This window comes from Triticum urartu, chromosome 1, assembly GCF_003073215.2.
Source record: "Triticum urartu cultivar G1812 chromosome 1, Tu2.1, whole genome shotgun sequence".
Classification (NCBI taxonomy): Eukaryota; Viridiplantae; Streptophyta; class Magnoliopsida; order Poales; family Poaceae; genus Triticum; species Triticum urartu.
Window position 1 is genome coordinate 211,597,614 of NC_053022.1, and position 24,660 is coordinate 211,622,273.

Sequence of the window (24,660 nt, forward strand, 5' to 3'; positions counted from 1 at the left end):
CCAAGAACTACTTTTGGCCCAAGATGCATCACGACGTCAATCGCTTCACCAACCGTTGTTCTACATGTCGCAAAGCTAAGTCTAAAGCCCAATCTCATGGCCTCTATATGCCACTTCCAATTCCATATCAACCATGGGAAGATATTAGCATGGACTTTGTGCTTGGTTTGCCTAAAACTCGAAATGGAAAGGATTCCGTTTTTGTTGTCGTGGACCGTTTCTCCAAAATGGCTCATTTCATTCCATGCAACAAGATAGACGATGCTTCACATATTGCAAATTTGTTTTGTAGGGAAATCTTGCGCCTTCATGGAGTACCAAAGACTATCGTCCCGGACCGCGACGTCAAGTTCCTTAGCTACTTTTGGAAGACTCTATGCGCAAAAATCGGAATCAAGCTACTCTTCTCCACGGCATACCATCCTCAAACCGACAGTCAAACGGAGGTGACAAACCGCACACTCTCCGCTTTACTTTGAGTACTCATCAAGAGGAACATCAAGGAGTGGGAGGAGTGCCTACCTATCGCCGAGTTCGCCTACAACCGAGCAAGACACTCAACAACCGGCAAGTCGCCTTTCGAGGTCGTTTATGGATTCAACCCATTGTCACCATTGGACATTCTTCCCCTACCACTACAAGAGCGCATCAATTTGGATGCAAGTGCGCGTGTGACACATCTCAAGAAGATGCATGAAGATACAAGAAACACCATCGAGCGCCAAGTTCAACGCCTTGCGACCAAGCTCAACTTGAACAAGCAACCTATGGTCTTCAACATTGGTGATCAAGTGTGGCTACACCTTCGCAAGGACCGCTTCCCACAAGAACGCAAATCCAAGCTTAGTCCACGAGCGGATGGACCCTTCAAGGTGCTTGCACGCTACAATGACAACGCTTACAAGATCGAACTTCCACGCGACAAGTACAACGTGAGTGACATCTTCAACGTCAAAGATCTCTCTCCTTTCCATGGTGATGAAGATTTTGATCCGAGGACGGATCTTCCCCAAGGGAGGGGAGATGATGCGGAGCATCCCAAGGTCATCCCCATGGACCTACCATCGTCTCACCAAGTGCCTACCGGGCCATGACTCGATCACGTGCAAGAGCCCTTGAAACCGAGGTGACATCTCTCCTCTCACAATTCCACTCCGATGCGCATGAAGCATGGCTACTACCTCATATGGATACATTATGCATACTCAGGCACAATGGAGAATCTAAGGAGCAAGGACAAGAAGAAGAGGAAGATGGACGAGAAGACGGAGAAGAAGAGCTGCAGGAAATTTCCCAGCCATCGGACGACCGGCCGGGACCGGACGTCCGGCGCCTGAAGCGTCAGCCGAGCTCCAGCCAGCGGACGTCCGGCCCGGACCGGACGACCGGTGCCCCTGCACCCGAAGCGAACGAGCGGACGTCCGGTCCGGACCGGACGACCGGTGCACCAGCACCCGAGGCAACATCAGCGGAAGTCCGGAGCCTCCGGACGTCCGGTGCCCCCATCACAGAGCAGAACCAGCGGACGACCGGAGGACACCGGACGTCTGGCAGCTCCTCAGACACCGGACGACCGGTCCCCAACGGACGTCCGGTACCTGGCTGCGTCCAGATTCGGGCCCGAGGCCCATGTACCCCTTCACTTTGCCCCTTTTGCACTTAGACTATAAATAGACCCCCCATTTATCCTAGCCAGGGTTAGCGTTGGTTTAGCTCATATTTTGAGATAGAGCTTCGCTCATCCATACCGATCTCCTCCTCGAGAGAGACTGCGGCCCCTCTTCGGAGAAGATCAACTTGGATTCAAGACCCCCTCTTGGGCGGCCCCATCAAGACCTCCTTCTAGGAGAAGAACCGGTTACTTGTATCGTCCTTTGTTGACCTTGGATCATCGTGTATCTGTTTGTGTTTCGGGAATCTAGCACATGTATGATCTATTTCTTGTTGGTTGAGCGTTTCTCTTGTGTTTCCCCTCGTTTTCCCCCTCGTGTTCTTCGTGTTCCTCGTAGGGATCCGCTCCTTTCGTGAAAGATCGGCCATCTAGGGTTCCACTCTACATCAAGGTGTCTCCGAAGGTGTTTGTTGAGTTGGCATTGATCAAGATCAGGATTTGTCACTCTGTGTATCGGAGAGGTATCTCTGGGCCCTCTCGATAATGCACATCACTATAAGCCTTGCAAGCAATGTGACTAATGAGTTAGTTGCGAGATGATGCATTACGGAACAAGTAAAGAGACTTGCCGGTAACGAGATTGAACTAGGTATGATGATACCGACGATCGAATCGCGGGCAAGTAACATACCGATGACAAAGGGAATGACGTATATTGTTATGCGGTTTGACCGACAAAGATCTTTATAGAATATGTAGGAGACAATATGAGCATACAGGTTCCGCTATTGGTTATTGACCGGAGATGTGTCTCGGTCATGTCTACATAGTTCTCGAACCCGTAGGGTCCGCGCGCGCTTAACGTTCGATGATGATTTGTATTATGAGTTATGTGTTTTGGTGACCGGAGTTTGTTCGGAGTCCCGGATGAGATCACGGACATGACGAGGAGTCTCGAAATGGTCGAGAGGTAAAGATTCATATATTAGAAGGTTATATTCGGACATTGGAATGGTTCCAAGTTATTTGAGTATTTTTCCGGAGTACCGGGGGGTTACCGGAACCCCCGGGGAAGTATTGGGCCAACATGGGCCTAAGGGAGAGAGAGGGAAGCCCGCGTGGGGTGGCCGCGCGCCCCCCTCCTTGGGAGTCCAAATAGGACAAGGAGGAGGGGCGGCGCCCCCTTCCCTTTCCCTCTCCCTCTCCTTCCTATTCCCTCCGGTGGAACAAAGGAAAAGGAGGGAGCCGAAACCTACTTGGACTGGGAGTCCAAGGTGGACTCCCCCCTGGCATGCCCCTCCTAGATGTCGGCCTCTCTCCCCCCTCCTTTATATATGTGGCCAGGGGGCATCCCAAAGGCACATCAATTGTTTCTTAGCCATGTGTGGTGCCCCCCTCCACAGTTTACCACCTCGCTCATTTTGTCGTAGTGCTTAGACGAAGCCCTGCGCGGATCACATTATCAACACCGTCACCACGCCGTCATGCTGATGAAACTCTCCCTCAACCCTCTACTGGATCAAGAGCTCGAGGGACGTCATCGTGCTGAACGTGTGCTGAACAAGGAGGTGTCGTACGTTCGGTATTTGGATCAGTTGGATCGTGAAGACGTTCAACTACATCAACCGCGTTAACCTAACGCTTCTGTTTTCGGTCTACGAGGGTACGTGGACACACTCTCCCCTTTAGTTTCTATGCATCTCCTATATAGATCTTGCGTGACCGTAGGAATTTTTTTGAAATTGCATACTACGTTCCCCAACAAAACAATCCAACGGTCAACTGAGGAGAGTGTCCTCAATTAACCCACTTCGTTGGAGATGCAATAATACTCTCAATTCTGTAAGGCAGGCTGACTTTTGTCTTAATGTGTTCCAAAGCTTATGTAAGCAAGATGCTAACCAACATAGCATTCTTTAAAGGAACACACCTATGTGAGCCCGACTGCTGGTCACAGTCTATGAGATTGGGTGATCTCTAGGAAGTTCATGAGAAGGCACGAAGTATGACTAATAAGCTTTACCCGTGGGGTTTAGCCTTCGGCAACCTCGTACCAGCTCACAATGGGCGAACCTTCTATACGCCAAACTGACAATTTAAGACATAGTCCATTGTCCAGTTCTGAATAAATCTAATCCCATTGCTCTAGATGGAAGTTCAACTTAACAGTCTTCACTGAAAATTCTGATATATCAAAGATTGTTTGGAACAATTGACAAACTTATGTGCCTCGAAATCTGGTGGGGGATTGTTGGATTATGGATGGTCTTAGTCCCATATAAGACAATAATCCCTGGTTAATCTCTAAGGCCCATGCATGTGTATGTCAAGTGGTGGGAAGTGTGGAAAGTTTAGTACCATACTGCTACAGTAAGAAGAGTGAGACTTCTTTATAAAGGGCCGCTCCATCACTTGCTATTAGGAGCTTGGGAATAGGAGTTGTACATGCACGCTCCTCCTCCTTCGTCGCTCGCCTCGCCTCGCCTCGTCACGACGTGCGCGCTGCGAGTTGTGGAAATGAGCCGAGCCGAAGCATATTTTTTCCGGTCAGAAATGGTTAATTAATCTCAGATTAATTAACGAGTCGCTTACGAAAGTACCACTGTCCGAGACGTTGAACCGTGGGCTGTTCACAGACTCGGTCGTGGGCCTGAGCCCGGGCCCATCTACCCGACGGCCTATATAAGAAGACGCTGGCCAGTGGAGTGAACCCTAACTCAGTTCACTCACTGCCTCTCGCACAACCCTAGCCGTCATCTACTGTTCCTCTCACTATGTTGCTTCCCGCGATCCCATCCCGACGAGCGCGTGCATGGTTGGTCGAGAGAGCAGGTGCCTCCGAAACCCTGTCGTTCGAGATCCTGCCCGGGAGAACGGCAATAATGTTTTTGGGGAGCGTCTCGGCGCGACTGCTCCCGATCCATCCCCAGCTCTATTCGCCTTTGCTTCCACTATTTCTCCTACATCGACACCATGGTCGATGACGCCGCCACCAAGAAGAAGGCCATGGACGACGCCGAGGCCGCCGCCGCCGCCGCCGCGTTGGCCTGGTCAACCGAAGGGTATGATCTGTCCATCCCTCGTTTACTCGTACTTATGCTAGCCGTATATGTGCTGCTCATAGATGGTTCGCTTCTATGTTCTGTATGTGCTAGTATGTTTAGGTATCACTATGAGATGTATACCGTTTATGCCATGCTTACTGTTTACTCGTGGATTAGTCTAATCGGAAAAGTGCTAATATTTCCAACACTTCGTACCACACACGTCATTACTGTACTTACACGCCAGTCCTCACTAAGGTGGACGCGGCCTCGCCAAGAGTTATTTATTATTCTCCTATTAATCACAAAGCCAGTGTTCACTATGGTAGACGCAGCCTCGTCAAGAGTTCATTATTATTCTCCTATTAATTACAAAGAGGTGAAATTGAGGCTTTTATCGTCAGCTCTAATTACCTTGAGTAGCCTTTATAACGATAGTAAATATATTTTGTGGACGGCGGATACTGAGACTAGCCACAATGGGAGTAATTTCAGCAGTAACTTCAAGTCCAACTCAGCAAATTTGTCTGTGTGGCAATGAGTTAATGAAGAGAGAGGTAGTTCTAGTAACTTAGCTAGTTACTGTAACATCACATGTCCCAATGCAGTATGAGTCTATAACCTAACAAATGGAGCTTTGCATGACACCACACCTATGTTACTGTCCACTATGAAGATAGTAACATATTCTAGGAATATATGTATGTACTAGTGTATGTTACTCTTCATTGTGGCTATTCTGAGTGGGGCCTTCACACTCATGGAGGCTATTAATAAACCAACAAATTCAACAAAGAATGTCGTTGTTAAAAAGAAAAATGGGTCGCCTTGGACTAATTTGAAGGACTTCCTCCGCACCACAGACGCGGAGCGCCTCGCAAACTCCGGATAAAACTCATCATCTCATCATCATCCTCGATCCTAAACCCCGCCATTCTCCTCTGCTCCTTCCCCGTTCCCCATGGAGGTCTCCGCCTCCGCCTCTACGCCTCAAGCTCTCACCCTACTCACTCCCCCCCCTTGCTTCCTCTCTCTTTACCCTTCCGCCCGCCGGCACGGCCGCGCCGGCGGGGGAGGGCTCCTGCTGCGGCCTCCGCCTCAACGGAGGCTGGAGCTGGGGTACCGTGCCCGCCGCCCGGTGGCATGCTCTCTCAGCGGCTCGTCCTCCACTGCGCTGGACGTGTTAGGCGGCTCGGTGGTCGCCGCGGCCGCTCTCCTCGCCGCCTTACAGCTGGTTTGGCTCAGGTGGCGCGGCGCAATGCATAGGGAATCTCCGGAGGTGTGCTTCTTCTTGATACTAGTTTTATCCCTCTTACCTTAGTTCTGCTCTTTGAAGAATGATTTGAATTGAACTCAGGCTCCTCTTTAGTATATATGCATATGCACCGTAACTTAGATTATCGCGCATGCACATTAAATAAGACGGATTTGCTAATTCTCCAAAGCATTCAGAGACTAGAGCATCAAAGTGCATGTAAATTTTTGTACAAAGACACGATCATACAAGAAAGAGAAAAGATTGTACCCATTTTTTCTAATATAAGTGTGTTTTCTGTACAGTACACAAGTGGTCGTATTTTTTAACAGAATAAATAGAATTTTCTTGACTTTAAAACCAATCACATCCATATTAGAAAGATGCCAGTTCTGGGCCATCTAAGTGCAATTCGAGAAATTTTAGTTTTCCGATGTTTACTCCTCGAAGACAGGAAAGTTTATTGGGGACAAGTGTTGGTGATGTCAATGCTATCGGTAATGTCTTAAGTCCAAAGGCTGGATCCAAATTTGCCAGTGCTGATTCCTTTTTCTATAGATATTGGTAATTCTGAGGTTAAGGCATTAGAGCAGTTGCTATCCCTTGATTGAAGACTTAGGGATATTTTTGGAGATAATGGAAGCTTTATTACCCCGACCTCTACATCCGATATGCATACAGCCCAATTATTACATGTTTATTATAAATTTACCAAACAATGGCCTCGCCAGAAACGGTAAAACCAAGACAATGAAACATCCCAACTACAGTTGGTAGAAACATGTAAATCAAGACAACTCTAAAGACTAAGGAGCCTATCAGTCGCATGCCATCCGAACCGGGACATAAACTCCCTGGTAATCTATGTGAGCTGCTTGACGTGAAGCCACATCAGCTCCTTATGTTGCACCTTCTATAACAACGCCCATGACTGTAGCCAACTGGTACACGAGAGTAGCACCTGCATACAACATTGAACTTTCTTTTTGTCAAAAATAAAATCAATTCTGCATAGCCAAATAGACCAAAACACCATTGTAACCCCCGGCCACAATTAGTGTTCCTAGAGATTTGTCACCCCCCTGTAACCAAGAGCCAAATATATTAGAAATACTACTACAATGTGGTGTGATATTAAAGGCTCACTACACAGCATGCCGTGCAATTTGTGCCAAACTGCGATCAAGTAAAAAATGTTGTATACTTTTCTATTTGTAATAAAAACTACAATGAGTGCCCCCTTGTCATTTGCGCTTAACCAATTTGTCCTTCATAAGGACTACTTGTCTGCAAAGAAACCAGATGAATACTTTGATTTCCGTTTTCATCGGAACCTGACCACATATCCATTAGTGCCGCATATATGAAGTGTACAGAAAACACCCTTGTCTGTCTGAAGAAGATCCCACCTAAAGGGTCCTGTTCCAGAGTTAGTTGCATCCCTAGAACTCTCAGTACGATCTCATTTCAGTTTATTAAATTTTGGCGAATGAGAGCCTGACGGAAATCAATCAGCGGATTAGGCACTCCAATGACAGAGGCAACTGTGCGGAATAGCTGTGGGTACATATCTGAAAACTGCATGTCCCCGATACGTTTATCCTCCCCAAATCTCAATTATTCACTATTCTCCACACTAAACGAGCCCAGTTGTATAGAAGTGTCTTTTACTCCCATTAAGCCCTTCCATAACGAGAGTCCGTTAGTTAAGCTTAGGGATATTAGAGTCATTGGTAAGATTTACAATTGGCAAGACTATCCTCATCACGCTTCTCGAATCGGCATAGGCTTATAAAATTACTGAAAGCCTAATCACTTGCATTATCCATCATTCAGCGTTGTCGGATAGCGAGTAATCAGCATGAGGAGTTTTGGGCCGTGGTGTGGTCATCGTGTTGCTTGCAAAATGACGATGTAGCCATCTTGGCATTTCTCTTCTATGTTACTGATACGTCTACCATAGATGTATCCTTGAAAATTAGCATTGCTTGCTATTTCTCACAAATAAAATGAAATTGTGTTCATTGATTGAATGAGGTCAGCTTTGAGCCCTTATCTTTTTTGCTTTGGTGATGGATGCTTCACAAGGGATATACAAGGAGATATCCCATGGTGTATGCTCTTTGCGGATGATGTGGTGCTAGTCGATGATAGTCGGACGGGGGTTAATAGAAAGTTAGAGCTATGGAGACAAACCTTGGAATGGAAAAGTTTTAGGCTTAGTAGAACTAAAACTGAGTACATGAGGTGCGGTTTCAGTACTACTAGGCACGAGGAGGAGGTTAACCTTGATGGGCAGGTGGTACCTCAGGAGGATACCTTTCGATATTTGGGGTCAATGCTGCAGAAGGATGGTGATATCGATAAAGATGTGAGCCATCAAATGAAAGCCGGGTGGATGAAGTGGTGCCAAGCTTCTGGGCGATTCAACCCGCCATGTTGTATGACACTGAGTGTTGGCCGACTAAAAGGCGACATGTTCAACAGTTAGGTGTAGCGGAGATGCGCATGTTGAGATGGATGTGTGGCCACACAAGAAAGGATTGGGTCTGGAATGATGATATACAGGATAGAGTTGGGGTAGCACCGATTGAAGAGAAGCTTCCAACATCGTCTGAGATGGTTTGGGCATATTCAGCATAGGCCTCCAGAAGCTCCAGTGCATAGCGGACGGCTAAAGCGTGATGATAATGTCAAGAGAGGTCAGGGTAGACCAAACTTGACATGGGAGGAGTCCATAAAGAGTGATCTAAAGGACTGGAATATCACCAAAGAACTAGCCATGGACAGTGGTGCGTAAAAGTTAGCTATCCACGTGCCAGAACCATAACTAGGTTTCGAGATCTTGTTGTTGTTGTTGTTGTTGTTGTTGTTGTTGTTGTTAGTCTTAATTTGACGAATGAAATGTGATTCGCTGTGTCTGGTAGTTGTTTTCTAACTTGCAGTCATCTTCAATATTTGTCAGGTTTTACATACACAGGTCAAAAGCAATGTAAACAAGGCCCTCGGAACAACAACCCAATCCGTACATGATAGTAATGATGCATGTTGTGCAACTCATGAAAATAGCTTTTCAGAGCTATCTATTTCTGAAGGAATGACTATTAATGAATTGGAGTGCCGGGCTAGTATTTCGTGCATATATCCTGTAAATAAGACAACACAGGCGGTTTCTGTAACTAATCCAGGGGCAATGTTACACACATTAGTTGATGTATCTCGGCAAGAAGAAGTTGGTTGCTCAACTTCAGCAGAAAAAAGAAATTCTACAAAAAAAGTTATGGATGTTCTTGCAACGTCTTATTCCGGTCCACCAGGACAACATAAAAGCAAGTATGTCTCTAACAGAATTGGCTGGCAAGGTGGGCTCTCATACCAATTTTTATCCCTTTCAGAACTACAGAAAGATGCTCAAAATGGCAATGGTCTTGGTGACAGCCAAACAAACAGCAACAATGCTCATTTACTTCGATGCCATCAGAGTAATGATGATGAAAATATTGATTTGACATCTCTTTCATCCTTCAAAAGAACAGTGGAATGCCCTCTCAATTTTGTTCCGCAAGCCAGTATTGGAAATTTGTTCAGACCAAGAAAAGCAATTGAGTTTGCTGATTCATATGTAGGGGGCTCTCATCTGACACCAGGTTTAACTTTGGAATTTAAGCACTCTTCTTGGCACTTCTGCTGATATCCGTGATTTCTTCCCTTTCCTTATGAGCATACTCTATATTCAGGGAAATTAGCTCTATTTGCATGCTTAAGGGAGGGTCCTGCCAGCAAACAACAGAAAGCAGTGAAAGACCATGATGATGCAAAAACTATTGGCTGGAGTATTTCTGATATACTGAACAAAGAGAATCTAGATAAATTCATTCCAGCGACAACAGCTGGAATAAACGGCACAGTGGATACATCAGATTACATGAGGCGATACAAGAGTTCTTTAACAGATGGAAGGTATAATATTTGGTAGATGATTTTAACATATTGTCCCAGAGCAGGCCTTAAGTTACTGTATGTTATATCCATTCAAATGTAATCTTTCCACATATCAGTTTTTCAGTTGACACATCAATTTGGTATTGTCAGGTTGAAGGACTGTGTGGATTTGTTGGAAAGCATGGAGCAGAAGGGATTGCTTGATACGAAGAAGGTGATTAATTACCTGTTATGGTTTAGCTTTTGTAATGTACTCTTCAAATTTCTCATTTACATCTGTTTCTTAGATCCACCATGCCAGCTTTTTGAGTGCATGTAAAAAACAAAGGGCTGTTATGGAAGCTGTTCGCTTCTGCCGATTGATTGAAAATCCGAAAATGAGCACCTTCAATATGCTTTTATCGGTTTGTGCTAATTCAAAAGATTTTGAAGGTAACTCATCAGCTTTTCTTGTCAGATGTGCTCGAGTAGAAGATGAGAATTGAGTATGACCAAATGGTTTTACCTTTACAGGGGCCCTCCAAGTTATGGTGCTCCTAAAGGAGGCTGGGCTAAAACCCGATTGTAAACTTTACACCACATTGATATCAACTTGTGCAAAGTGTGGAAAAGTTGATGCGATGTTTGAGGTAAGCACATAAGACAATCAAATTCTCACCCTTATTAACAGTGCCAGCTCCTGTTTGTGACCATGAGGGGAAGGCGGCCATCATTTGCTCTACCTTTTCCAACCTCATGGGGATTACTATTATTTTGATCTTAGCACCATTGTTCAGCAGATTGATGATCTTGAGGCTCTCTCTGTCTCTTTCTCGTTTGAGGAAACTTATTGTGCGGTTTGCTAGCAATCCAGTTGATGGTTGTAACGGTCTCTTCACCAAAAAATATTGGGATATTATAAAAAATGACTTTAATAAACTAGTCCAAGACTTCTTTGATGGGTCGGTCAACCTGCAAAGTATTGATGATTCCTTCATCACCCTTGTTCCAAAAAATTCCAACTCTGAGGGTCGTGGTGTTTATCTCCCTATCTCCCTCCTGAATTCTTGTATTAAGCTTATCACTAAAATTTGTTCCAATTGCCTTTAGAAAGTCATTCTCTCTCTGGTTTCATTAAATGTTGCATGATCAAAGACTGCCTCGCGCGGAGCTTCGAATTCCTTCACAAGTGTCATCAGTCTAAGACATACATTTGTTAAGCTTCATGCATTAGCCAACGCAACCAAAAGTCTGAACTGATAGAAAGGGCTAGGCAATCCACATATACACGTCAACACCCCCTCTCACGTGTGACGCGGGAAGTCAACACGTGGATAGATTCAAGAGGTATGGCTCAAGAGGCCTATACGTGGACACGAAGGGGGGCAGCAGCAATTTTTAGATAAATTGCGAAAGCCAGGACTTGAACTCAAGACCTTAGCTCTGATACCATGTTAAGCTTCATGCACTAGCCAACACAACAGTCCGAACTGATGGAAAGGCTAGGCAATCCACATGTACACGTCAACAACATTGTCGTTTTTAAGCTCGACTTTGAAAAATCTTTTGACACGGTGGAACACTACACGATCATCTCCATGCTTAACAACTATGGCTTTGAGGATTGGATGGATCAACTCTCTCCTCGGCTCTTGCACTTTTGCTGTGCTTCTTAATGGTGTTGCCAGCAAGAAATTTTGCCAGCATGGCTTTAGGTAAGGGGGGACCTCTTTCTCCCCTCGTCTTCGTGTGCTGCTGATCTTCTGCAAGCAATTACCAGCAAGGCTTTGTACCTCGATCTTCTGCATTTCGGTGAGGACTTCCCTATTGTTTTGTGATGCAAACATGTTCTGTTCAACTTCTATGTCTCAAATGCCTTCTGGAAAGCTTTGGTCGATCTGTTGGCTTCGGGTTAATTTTCACAAGTCCTTCATCCTTCACATCAATTCCGGAGGACAAATTGGCCAATTTAGCTGGCCTGATTTTCTGTAAAGGGGGTTGTCGGTCAACCGCCCACCAGAAGAAGTGTGGTCGGTTTCAGACACAAATTTTTCCCGTTTTAGCAACTTTCTACATTTGGCACTTTCTGTATATTGCAACTTTCTTGTTCTGGTAACTTCCAGAAAATGCATGTTTAACCTTTCAGAAAAGTTATCTCTTAAACCATTAAGCCGATTGATGATCCTCCCATGTCAGCATGTTTTGACAACTTTTTTTCGTTAGTACTTGCCAGATTCTTGTCACTTAGGTACTTGCCAGGTTATTGCCACTTAGTTGCGAGTACTTGCCAGGTTAGTAAAACTTCAATACACACCTGTATAGATATTGCTTCATGGTACTTGTGTGGGTTGATGCCGCCCTCTTTTGTTGGTAACACCTGAAAACTAACTCTCTTGCTATGCGTAAACATTGCATTGTATAAAAACACACACAACTATTGCCTGGTAAATGTACATAATTATCGTGACAACTGTTCACTGCTAACATGCCAACTATGTTGACATACCCTGAGAACTAGTGCCGACTAATTTTTTCCACCGAAACATGACAACTGTTACAGTATATGTGGATTGCACTAGCCCTTTCCATCAGTTCAGACTTTTGGTTGCGTTGGCTAGTGCATGAAGCTTAACATGGTATCAGAGCTAAGGTCTTGAGTTCAAGTCCTGGCTTTCGCAATTTATTAAAAATTGCTGGTAGCCCCCCTTTGTGTCCATGAAGAGGCCTCTTAAGTCATACATGAGTTTCGCGCGCCGTCGCTCTCTTCCGGTTGCATGTGTTGACTTGCCTTCCCTGTCACACGTGAGAGGGGGTGTTACAGTATATGTGGATTGCACTAGCCCTTCCCATCAGTTCGGACTTTTGGTTGCGTTGGCTAGTGCATGAAGCTTAACAACAACATGGGACCTTGTTTTGATGGCCTCGTCGAGATGAACTCACTGGTGAAGAAGGCTAACCAGATTAACAATTTGTGAGATAAATGATCTTGAAAATTGGAACTTAGCAATTAATGCAATGATGTAAGTGTTAGGTGGGAGATTAATGCATGCATGCCTTTGCTCTCTATTAGGAAAAAATGCCAATGGGATGCCGCAACATGGGAAGACAAGGATGCATAAGTAAAATTGAACTTGATGCTGCCCTTAGATTTTCCGTTCAGAAAAATCTGGACTCAACTTTCGGGATTTTAAACTTTCAGAAATTTCAAATTTGAACTTCTGAAAAAAATGAATTTTCAGAATTTTTGAACTTCCAAAATTCAGAAATCATTAACTTTTGAATTTGGGGGGCTTACCTACTTAATAAAACTCATCCAATTTCAAATTTGGAAAGAACTTTCAATGCACAAGGAGAAAACGTTAAGAAAAAAGCCACAATGTGTGGGCCCCACTCTAGGAAAAGAGGGGTTGAGAGAGATAGAAATTGGTGCCCTCGTGCGCGTCCCGAAAGGGGAGCGGTCCACCTCAGCGCATGCGCAAGGCAGGCTTTTTGGGATGTAAGGGTAGACAGTTTATTTTTGCAGAACAATAAGGGTAGACAGCTAGGCGGGCGCCGACCATCCACGCTAGCACTCAAAATTGCCCCAGAGTGCAACATCTTCAATATAAATTAGATGTTCAACATTACATTTGGCAGACAAATAGATAGACTAGAACCAATCAATGATCACCATGGCCGGAGCCCTGGAGGATACCTACCTTGGACACATCGAAGAGGACATCCTCGAATGCGGCTGCTGGTACGGCTGGTGCGGATGGGGCGACGGCTTCCTCTCTAGCATAAAACATGTGTCGTGTTGGTTCTTCCTAGTGATTGCCTACTGCTGCTCCGCTCGATCGTGAGCATCACAGGCCTTGCACTTCTCGTACTTGGCTCTGGCAAAGTGACGGGCAACGAGCACCTCCTCCTTTGCATGGGCGCCGTGATTGGCGGAGTGCACCTCTGCTTGGTGTGGAGCGGCGAGCGCCTCCTCCTGCTTGGCTTGGGCTGCAGTGGCCTTCTCTCCCTTGGTAGCGGTGGCTTGCTCTTGGCGGCGGCATGACAAACACCTGATGATATAGACATCGCGATGGTTGCTCCACGCCATTGCTGATTTTGATCCAAAGTGCATTAGGTGGCTAGGGGAGGTGATCAGCATCGGATCAAAGTAGAGGGGAAGGGGCTGGTGGGGAACATCTTTGGGAAGGCGAGGCGGCTGGAGGGAAATCCCATTGGGTGGCGATGTGGTTGTCCGCGGTCAAAATGGGTGGGTCCAGGCTGTCAGAGTCCCTACTCTGCCCCTCGATTTGGAGACGGCCTTGGAGCGGACGTCCAGACGCATCTGACCCAAAGTAGAGGTCTGCATTGGAGGCCTAAAAGTGTTTGAGTAGGGATCCGTCGATTTGCCCTAAAATTGCCTACTTTCCTTTCACCTACCCGGGGCTTCATTCCAGGTGGGCTATCTGAGCATCTCCAAATGGCCCATGGGCTCCAAGAGAGGCTGGTGGTGCGGCAGCAGGCCCAAGCGCAGGTCCGGCCCAACAACAGAGGCGGAAGCTGGGGGCCCACTAAGAGTCAGCATCAGCCGAGACCAGAGAGGGTGCAAGTTTTGCGGACATCGGTGAGCTCGCCATGTGTGACTGGTGTGAAGAGGCCGAGCCCGGCGACTAAAGCTGGTGTGCGCTCCATGAAAGCAGCCACCTGACACATCCATTCTCGCATGGTGGAGGATTCCTCCAGGAGAGGCACGATAGCCACGTCGAGGTTTGTGTGCAACTCGCTGCGCCTAGTCACAACTGCCTGCTGAAAGCTAGTGTCAGTGACAACTAGACGGTTGGCCGCATCAGCTTCATGTGCCTGAACATGGGCGTTAGAGGCGGGGTCCCGGGTAGAGGGGAGTGTGACGTGAGAGGCAGCGACGGAGATGGGCGTTGACTGTGCCCACCAAAATTGCCATCCGGTCGGCTCGAAGACCGGGTGAGGTCCCACAGCATGTCCCCGTTGCCGGAGGCCTAGTCATGACCGTTGTGAACTCTACCGCCAGTGTGAAACCCATTCTCACGGTGGTCCCTATCATGGTGGTGCTGCGGAATGTAGCGAGGATGTACGTTGCCGTCGGGACCTTGATGACCTGAACCACTCACGCGGGAGGAGGCGGCGGTCACAGCTGTCAATCCAAGAGGCGGTGGAACACCATCAACCGACCCCAAATGTCGGACAAATGGGGCCGCCGACAGGATGAACGGGGCAGTGCCAACACTGGTCGTGTAGCAAGTCAAGCGATGTGTTGGATAAATCCTCCTCCTAGATCATGAGGGATCTGCAATAGCTGAGATAGCGTTTGGGAGGAGTGTGGCTGTTGAGTGGTTGGCTCGGCTCGGCGGTGGTGGGGATTGGCTGGAAGGAGTAGAAGTTTCGGTGGTGTATTTCTTCCTATTGGAGGAGAAACTCGGCCAGGACGGCGTGGAAATGGAAGGCTAGCTCATTTAGCTGGGCAACATAGAAGTCATGAGCTTTACCGTTGCATGAAGCTTGAAGAAGAGCAGCGATGGGGGCAGAGTCCAGTCGTATTTTGGATGCGGAGAAGGAGATACATAGGGGGTATGATGTAGGGTAGGGACCCTAGATGGCCTAATCTTTCACAACTTGGAGGGGGATTCAATAGGAGCACACAAATCACACGAGGAAACACTCAAAGACAAGTCCAAATCACACATCCACTAGATCAACAATCACACAAGATCTACAAGAGTACAAACCAACAAAGGGAATTTGGAACAAGAGTATGGTTCATCTCAAATCCAAGACGAGATGAGGGTTTGACAATCCTACGATGGGGATTCTTCTCCACAAGAGGAGGTCTTGATGATCCACTAGGGATTCTTCTCCAAGGGAGGCCTTGATCTCCAAAGGAGAGGGGTAGATATGAGCAAAGTTCTCTCTAGTTCTTCATCTATGCTTTGCTAACCCTAAAACGGACATAGAAGACGAGTATTTATAGTCTAGGTTGGCGGAAGGGGTACATGGGCCGTGGTCCTACTCACTGCGCATAGGTAGGCCGGAAGTTTCGGGCTATCCAGAGAGTTGGCACGCCTTGGGGTCATCGAGGCGGGAAGTTCCATGGCAGGCCCGAAGTTCCGGGGAGGTTCCGGACTATCCATAGAGTTTGCATGTTCTGGTGTTGCTTCGGGCTGGAAGTTCCAGGGGCTTCAGATGCCTTCTTCTTGGAGTTTGCCAGCATCTCCTCGTCCGCTCCTTCTCCTTCAACTATCTGTTGTTGCGGTGTTGGAGGTTGCTGGTGGTGGCTTGTCTGAGTCATGAGGGGGGTGGGTTGTTGCACCAATGATGGACGTCGTAAGGCGCCGGCGATGGTGCGGGGGCTGGGTCTGGAGGGGTGAGAGGAGAGGGGCCCACCCAACAACCCTCGGTGTTGAGTGTCATTGTTATTTAGGAAACGTAGGATAGCGTATGATTTATTCTACCTTGCCTTGTACTCCAAGATGACTTTGTACTCCTATATATATATATATATATATATATATATATATATATGTATATGCCCACGAGGCTCAAGCAATACAACGAACTATTCCATCAAATCCCTCTCTCCCTTCTAACATGGTATCAGAGCCAAGAGGTCTTGAGTTCAAGACCCGGCTGACGCAATTAAATTGCAGCCCACTTTCGGTCCATGTTTAGGCCCGAGGGAGCCACACGTGAGGGGGAGTGTTGACGTATAATGTGCTGCCTAGTCTCTTCCATCAGATCGGTCTTTTGGTTGCATTGGCTAGAGCATGCACTTCTACACTCGGGTTTAAGCTTTTCTTCTGGCCTCTCTTGTTCAATGTAGCATGTAGCACTGGGAGGTGGGAGCCGTTATTTTCTTGCCGTGTATACATCCTAGTAAATATTCTCTATTTTCATGAAATTTTACTGTCGGGGCCTCCCCTACAGTTTTTGCTCATAACAAAAAACAAATTCATATGTGGGGGTTCCATTTATATCTTGATACTGTACCTCATGTTATCCATTATTCTGCACTTATATTTTAGGTCTTCCATGAGATGGTTAGTGCTGGAATAGAGCCAAATGTTAACACATACGGTGCACTAATTGATGGCTGTGCTAAAGCTGGGCAAATAGCAAAAGCATTTGGTGCTTACGGGATCATGAGTTCAAAGGTGAATTGTTCTATCTCATGAATTTTTATGTTTTCATAAAGGGAAGTGGTAAGGGAGGCCCATACAGTTTTTTTTTTTTTGAAATAATAAGAGCCCGAACTCCCATCTGTGAGGACTTGAACCTGGGTTGCTGGGTTCACTCTCCTAGCCAAGTGAGCTAGGCTCACTCAGGAATTTTTATGCTAGATGTGCTTCATTTCACTTGTGCTGTAGATGTTTTTTTTTTCGAGTCGTTGTGCTGTAGATGTGAAGAAATTGTTCAATTAATAAGCCTCTGCAAGCATCTTCATGCTTGATGAACTTACTCGGTCGTACTTGCAGTAGAAGGTGAAGCCAGATCGAGTTGTCTTCAACGCTTTGATCAGTGCATGTGGTGAATCTGGAGCTGTTGCTCGAGCTTTTGATGTTTTATCAGAAATGACAGCAGAATCCTCAGAATCGAAAGGATGCAAGCCAATTCTTCCTGATCATGTCACAGTTGGAGCACTCATGAAGACATGTATTCAGGCTGGCCAGGTGTTTTTTACAGACTAATTTCTTTTCAGAAATGCAAAGCAGAAAATATGCTTCCTATATTGAAAATCAAGTTCTCGAAACCATTCTGTTGTGTAGGCCGATCGAGCTCGTGAGGTTTACAAAATGCTTCAGGAGTACAGTATAAAAGGTACTCCAGAAGTTTACACAATTGCACTGAGAAGCTGTAGCTTGACTGGCGATTTAGGGTTTGCATTGAAGATCTATGAAGATATGAACAAGATCGGAGTTCAACCTGATGAGGTGTTAATGTTTAGTGGAAACATTAAGGGATATGTAATGTGCTCCCCCCCTACAGCCTATTTGACTTTTCTCTTTGCTTAATGCCATGTACTACAGATGTTTCTGAGTGCTCTAGTTGATGTGGCCGGCCACGCTAGGAGGGCTGATGCTGCTTTTGAAATAATCAAAGATGTAAGAGCAAAGGGATTTCATGTTGGAATCATGGCATACAGTTCCTGTATGGGTGCTTGCTGCAATGTAAGTTCTTTGGCAGATTGTTTGATGGAAAATTACCTAAAGGATTGAATTTTGACTTTTGTGTCTATAGTAGTCCTAGAAGTTGCACATTACATACTTAGCTCTGTATTCAGCTTGCATCCATGTACTTTTGATCTGAAACCATTTCTATTATCAGAGTTTTTCTTTTGCTCATCCTGATCTGATCGCCATTGTATCAGGCCAAGGACTGGAAAAAGGCGCTGCAGCTATTTGAGGAGATCAAGGCTATCAAATTAATTCCAACAGTCCCGATGATGAATGCTTTAATTACTTCCCTCTGTATGTGTACTCTTAGAAGGAAATGCAAAATATTTGTTCACTTACTACCTATTATTTTCTTAAAGAGAGAGTTGCACCAGATGACCCTACACTTCTAGCAGCTTGTTACCACTAAACTTGAATGTGAACTTGGTATGGTCCCAAATATGTCAACTGTCACATACACTATCTTATTTAAGTGTTATATGTCAACTGTGACAAGATCAATTCACAAGTTTAGCTGAATCAGAATTTCTTAAATGATTCAATTTGAAAATTTAGGCATGCTAGTGGCACTCCACAATGAGTTTGCAAACCTGCCAAGTTAATTTTCGAATTAAGGGACCTAATGTATTATACTTCAAATATAGGTTCTTCATGCAATTCTTTCCTTGAACATGCATGTATTTCATTTCCTCCAACTTCTTATTTTGTTACTCCTATCTTTGAACTTGGAAAGAACAATGATTTCAGGCTTTAGTTAACTACATGATGAAATTGCAGGTGACGGCGATCAAGTTTTAAAAGCTGCTGAGGTCCTTAATGAGATGAAGGAACTACGTGTCCGTCCAAATGAGATAACCTATTCGGTCTTATGTGTGGCTTGCGAAAGGTAAAGTATAGCAAGCACTGGTCGTTTCAGACTATTCTCATGATATTCTTGAGATACTAACAGTTGACCTGCAGAAATGGTGAAGCACAACTAGCTCTTGATTTATTTGAGCAACTAAAAGTAGATGGTACTGGCCTCAATCCCACCATTGTCGGTTGTCTTACTGGTAAGTTTTGTTGGTTGGTACTGTATGGAAGAACTGGAATTTTCATTTTGTGCTGAACTGACCTGTTTTTACCTTTCTTGTGTCTACTGCTGCTAGCAGTTATTTTTCATCTGTGTACTGTTTTTCCTTTTGGTGGCAATCGTTCATAATGGAATACCTTTTTCTTCAGGTTTATGTCTACAAATGTTTTCCTATGATCTTTCACTTGGCAACATCATTGTCAGATTCAACCAAGGGAAGCCACAGATTGACAATAAATGGTACACGCATTGCTGGACTCTATAAATTCAAATAAATTTGCATGCCAAGATTCTTGTTAATATGTAGTTTATGTTGTAACTTTAGTCAATTCATTGTTATTAAGTAGTATTCTATAGCTCATGTTTACAGATACACGTAAAATTGCAACTTAGCAATACATTCAGATCTTATAGATGCAAGCTTTACCATAGGAATCCACTACTAGGAAAGACTGCGTTTTTTTAAAACGTGAACTGAATTGCAAGGTACATCTTAGATTATTTTGTTAGTCATGCTTTAGTTTGAGTATATTGATCTCCTACCTTTACCCATGAGGTAAAGTGTTGAGAAGTTATTATTGGTTACTGGTATTAGTATTACCCGAGCCCATTAAGTGTCTGGTTTGTTGTTTAGAAGGAGTCTGAGTTGGTACAGTTCTAAACTCGTAATCTTGGTGGTTGACATTATAAATAAGCGGTGTGGGGTCCTAAGGGCACACTGTTTACCCTAATCTTTATCAAAGCCTCGTTCATATTTGTTAGAGTTGTATATATTTGCCGTGTAATATCCAGCTGTATACGGGGTTTCTGCATATATTCCACACCTGTACATGTGTATATATCAGGCCACCTGGAAATACAAGTTGCTTATTTCCTAACATGGTATTACCGCCCTAGGTATTTTTTCTGCACCTGCAACTCGTGCTCCCAATCGAATTTTTTTAGGTCCCCGATCTCAGCAAACTGCTCATTGTCTGCTCTATCCCATAGCTAACCTCCAGCTCGCATCCAAGCCATATTGTCCCCTCGTACTATCACCCTAGATATTTCCCCGCATGTGGGCAACTGTTTGCGAGCATGGAGTTCTGCTTCACTGACAAGATACTGGAGAGGAACACGGAGAAATATGGGTTGCCGCCGAGTCTCAGTCACTGGACTGCTGTTCTACTACTGGTTAGGCCTATGCGTGCTATGGTATGGAGGGAACATAGAGGACAATCTACGGCTTGAATCCATATCCAATCAGGAAAGAGGCATCATGCTATGGAGTACAATTGGGTTCTAATATGGAATCAATAGATATAAACTTCAATTATTACTGGTACCATATATATAATCAGTTCTGTAGTTTTCTTTGTCAGAAGCTTATATTTGTTGATTCCTTTGTAGGACATCCTCAGCAATTATGGTTTTCCGTCAGGCAATCACCGCTGGTCTGCTACCCTCAAGCGATGTTTTATCTCAAGTGCTGGGTTGTTTGAGGTTTCCTCATGACAGTTCATTGAAAACCACTTTCATTGATAATATGGGAATAAGTTGTGATATGCCACATCACCCCAATACAAATTCACTGTTGGAAGGATTCGGTGAATATGATATTCGTGCTTTTTCAGTATTGGAGGTAGAGATGCTATCTTTCTATGAAACCATGATTCCATTTCAGTATTCTTTAGGTATTAAAGCAGCATTTATTGTCACAGGAAGGTGGCTTGTTAGGAGCAGTTGCAAGCACTTCCACAAAATATAGTCAAATTGTCATTGATGCAAGAAAGTCAAACATCTACACAGCCGAGGTTTCTTTTTTCTTATTGCATGTTACTTTCATGAAAACTACTTTAGCACTCTTGTTTGAATTTATGCGATTAGGCCATTGCGGAAAGTAGACGGAGAAGCGATGTTTGATAACGAGGTTCAACAATTAATTTTTACATCCCCAGGACATGACTATGAGTGCTCCTTTCCATGTGCTAAATCTACAACCATTAGACGCATCTCGACCATCCCACCACGGCCGGTCCAGTCCCCCTACCATGGACACTCGGAGCATCCCCTTCATGATCTTGTGTCTAGCTTACTAGTTTTGTCTAGTTTACTTTGGCTACCCCAGAGTGCCTTTATATATTATTAGGCCAGTGTTACACCTGTTCGATTCAACACCTAACCTTTGAAATATTGAGCTGTGGTGTGCGTGTATAATTTTAGCACTGGGATTATGTGTACATACTTACTACTTAGTGCTTGTGGTAGAAACAACCATAAATATTAAGTGCGTCGTACGTACATAGTTGATTCGGAAGCATAGTATAATCCTTTTTTCTAGGCACTAGAGTATGTAGAATATACAGATATTTCTGGGATGGAGATTTTTGCAAACATTATGGATAACGTCATATGCATGGAGTATGTTTATATGACAAATATAAATATATACTCCCTCCGTCCGAAAAAGTTTGCCCCAAGCTTGTCCCTCAAATGTATGTATCTAGCACTAACTTGATGCTAGATACATTCATTTGAGGGACAAGCTTTTTCGGACGGAGGGAGTACGTATGTGCTGCATATGTGATGTCATACATGCATCATAGGGGGGTTAGCAATCATCGATCTATGGATGTTTCCATGTAGCTCACCAATATGGAGTATATATACTACTCCCTCTGTCCGGAAATTACTTGTCACTCAAACGGATGTATCTAGCACTGAAATACATCTAGATACATCCATTTTAGCGACAACTAACTCTGGACAGAGGTAGTACTATTCTTATAAAAGGTACTACGGTGTATAGCAGTACGCTTATGAAGTATATATACTTTGAATTGTGATATTAAGTAGGGAGTACATGTACTTCTAATTGAAGCTAGTAAGGAGTATATATAACTATATAAGCACTTTTAATTGCTGTATCAGACTATCTGTATTTAGACAAATCTAAGACAAGAATTTTGGGACAGAGGGAGTATATGTTAATATTCTTATAGATAGCCAGGAAAAAGATGGCCATGATGTCAGCCAATGCATCATGCATAGTTCATATTCATACATTCTACATATTATATTACGTCTCAGCAAGTAGACGATGGAAACGAAGCAATATGTTCTTCCGGCCGCATATCGCTTGTCGAAGGCGCAATTGACAAGCGTTGGATTATTGTGATATGTAATACAACCTTTTTTTATACTTCTTCCGTCCGGAATTAGTTGACAGTCAAACGGATGTATCTAGCACGTCTAGATACATCCGTTTGAGCGTCATCTAATTCCAGATGGAGGTAGTATATGGTAGGAGCTCTGCGCATTCTTTTAGAGAGGGAGAGTATATGGTGAGAAAGAGAGGGGGGAGGGAGGGGAGGCTCTTGGCACAGTGGTTTTCTTGACTAAGCCAACCCCTCTCCGACAGCCTGCCCATGAAGAGAATTCGCCTCCTGGCGAGAAGCCACAGAAAGAACCGGCATTTATTCTCCGACAGCCTTCAAGATGGCATCCAAACATATTGGGACCGGAGAAAAGGAGCCCTGAAACTGGATGGCGTATGCGGAGCTAGCCGTGTACTCCCTCCGTTCCAAATTACTTGTCTTAGATTTGTCTAGATACGGAGGTATCTAGCACTAAAATGAGTCTAGATACATTCGTATCTAGACAAATCCAAGACAAGTAATTCGGAGCGGAGGGAGTATGTGTCATCCTCTGTCCACCGCCACGTGACCATGTCCTTACCCTCAGGTGAAAGGGGTATGTCCCGACTTCCCGAGTCAACATCCAAAGATGGATAAACTCGTGAACCTGCTGAGCCGTGCAAATGCTCCTGAGTGGATACCCTGAAGCACCCAGGGAAGAGAGATGCTTTTGTGCCGCAGCATCTCAAAGAAGCTGGGAGCGATCTCAGCTGGTGTCATGTCATTGAGCCACCTAGACATTATTGAAGCATGCACATGCAACAATAATTTGGAAGGTTGCCAATTGTTGCCTGGAGAGGCTTGCTAACGGGTTATAGAAACCAACAACCCAATATGAATTGGATGGATCATGGATTGATCCAACGTCTGGCGCTCCGGGTGCCCAGGCACCTAAGTGCCCAAAATATTTTACCTATATAATACTTACTATATAGTACATACTTATACTTCACATTTGTCAGGTTTCTCTTCTATCGACATTTAAGTCTTTGAAGCATCGACTAGCTGCAGGTGAATCCGAAAGTATTCCTTGATGCCTAAAATAGTTTATTACTTTGTCTACAATAAATTTGTTGTAGAACTGTCTGAAGAATAATAAATACACATTATATTTCTAATATTTGTTGTTAAATCGGCCAAAGCAGACATGTAGAATCTGAAACTGTTTTACACAACATTATTGGTAAACTAAGATATTTATTCTGACATAGTCCAATTTATCCCAATCTTTTTGTCTGGTTCCGAGTTGCTGCGGCTTAGATGACTTGTGCTGAATCAAATCTATCTAGGGAATTATAAGGAACTTGCAACTTATTGATAAACTTTGTATTCCCCCCATCCGGAATTACTTGTCGCTCAAACGGATGTATCTAGCACTGAAATACGTCTAGATACATCCATTTCAGCGATAACTAATTTGGGACGGAGGTAGTATTAATCACCAGTTTCTAGTTCTAGGAGGAACCCTCCAAGCAACTACCAAATAGTAGTGTGATTTCCATGTGCAAATAGAAGAAGACTTCAAAAAATTATAGTGTAATTCACATCTTGCTCCCTTAGTTCTAATTACACGTTATGACATGCAGGTGCAAGGTTACCAAATGTTACAATTCTATTACCCACCGAAAAGAAACAAGTTGATCTTGATGAAAGGGAGAAAACACTTAAACTTGCTGGAAGGTGAAAATCACATTTCATTTCTTGAATACTTGTCCTATACTATATCAGAAATTTTCGTTTAATAATTATTAAGTTAGTCTCAGCTCTGATTAGTTCATTTGCTTGAAAAGCTACTGTGCCAACATCTACAAATATCATAATCTGCTGAGTCAAATAGAATTTCTCTTTTGTGCCTTGCACTTGTCCAATAAGTCTGAAGAGACTAATTTGGATTGTGACATACAGAGTCGGGCAAGCAGTTGGCTCCCTGCTGAGAAGATTAGGAATTAAATATCAAGGCGAGGAGTCCCACGGGAGGATGAGGATCAACGGCCTCACATTAAGAAGGTGGTTTAACCCAAAATTTACAAGCGCACCCTCCACAGGAGCTCCAGTTGAGTTGCTTCCACTGCCCTCGCGGTTAGCGAAAGGGATTGCTGATCAGCAGCGTGATATCAGAAGCCTTTCTCTATAGTGCAGGTCTTACCTTTTCTGTGTCCCGATTTTTGTGTATGCCAAGAAGGCAATTACTCTTTTTTTAGAACGTTGACACTTTATTAATTAAGCAACAAAATTACTACACGTAGTCTTCCGGATACAGTCCGGAGCGCATAATGAAAAAGGGTGTGTCTAGGGCACATCTAGATGTGCTCTAGTTATTGTATATCTAAGTGAGTGAATCAAGCATAAAGCGGAAAAGAAAAAAAGAAAAAGAAAATATCCACACTGATCTCAATGTAA

At 44.5% G+C, this 24,660-nt stretch overlaps 1 protein-coding gene across 3 annotated transcripts; it reads left to right on the top strand.

The window, feature by feature from the left end:
* Positions 1-5,522: 5,522 nt before the first annotated feature.
* Positions 5,523-24,583, top strand: LOC125554174 (pentatricopeptide repeat-containing protein MRL1, chloroplastic). 3 transcript variants are annotated; one of them, XM_048717778.1, is made up of 20 exons: positions 5,524-5,935; positions 8,877-9,189; positions 9,307-9,558; positions 9,649-9,871; positions 10,004-10,067; positions 10,141-10,285; positions 10,367-10,482; positions 16,864-16,992; positions 17,317-17,508; positions 17,605-17,769; positions 17,866-18,006; positions 18,207-18,306; positions 18,790-18,898; positions 18,973-19,064; positions 19,234-19,324; positions 20,474-20,705; positions 20,785-20,877; positions 23,223-23,271; positions 23,847-23,940; positions 24,166-24,583. In XM_048717778.1, exons 1-20 carry the CDS (start codon positions 5,618-5,620, stop codon positions 24,392-24,394), a joined length of 3,147 nt encoding a protein of 1,048 aa, XP_048573735.1. In that variant the 5' UTR covers positions 5,524-5,617; the 3' UTR covers positions 24,395-24,583. The 3 variants fall into 3 exon arrangements, with proteins under 3 accessions (XP_048573742.1, XP_048573735.1, XP_048573730.1); XM_048717773.1 differs by having other exon boundaries at positions 8,877-9,558; XM_048717785.1 differs by lacking the exon at positions 23,223-23,271 and having other exon boundaries at positions 5,523-5,935; positions 8,877-9,558; positions 24,166-24,501.
* The last annotated feature ends 77 nt before the right edge of the window (positions 24,584-24,660 follow it).

Excerpts from the sequence above, each read along its gene's own strand:
- LOC125554174 (XM_048717773.1), top strand. The coding sequence starts at position 5,618 with ATGGAGGTCTCCGCCTCCGCCTCTACGCCTCAAGCTCTCACCCTACTC. Across the intron at positions 5,936-8,876 it reads TGCATAGGGAATCTCCGGAG|GTTTTACATACACAGGTCAA; the intron begins GTGTGCTTCTTC and ends AATATTTGTCAG. Across the intron at positions 10,286-10,366 it reads TAATTCAAAAGATTTTGAAG|GGGCCCTCCAAGTTATGGTG; the intron begins GTAACTCATCAG and ends TTACCTTTACAG.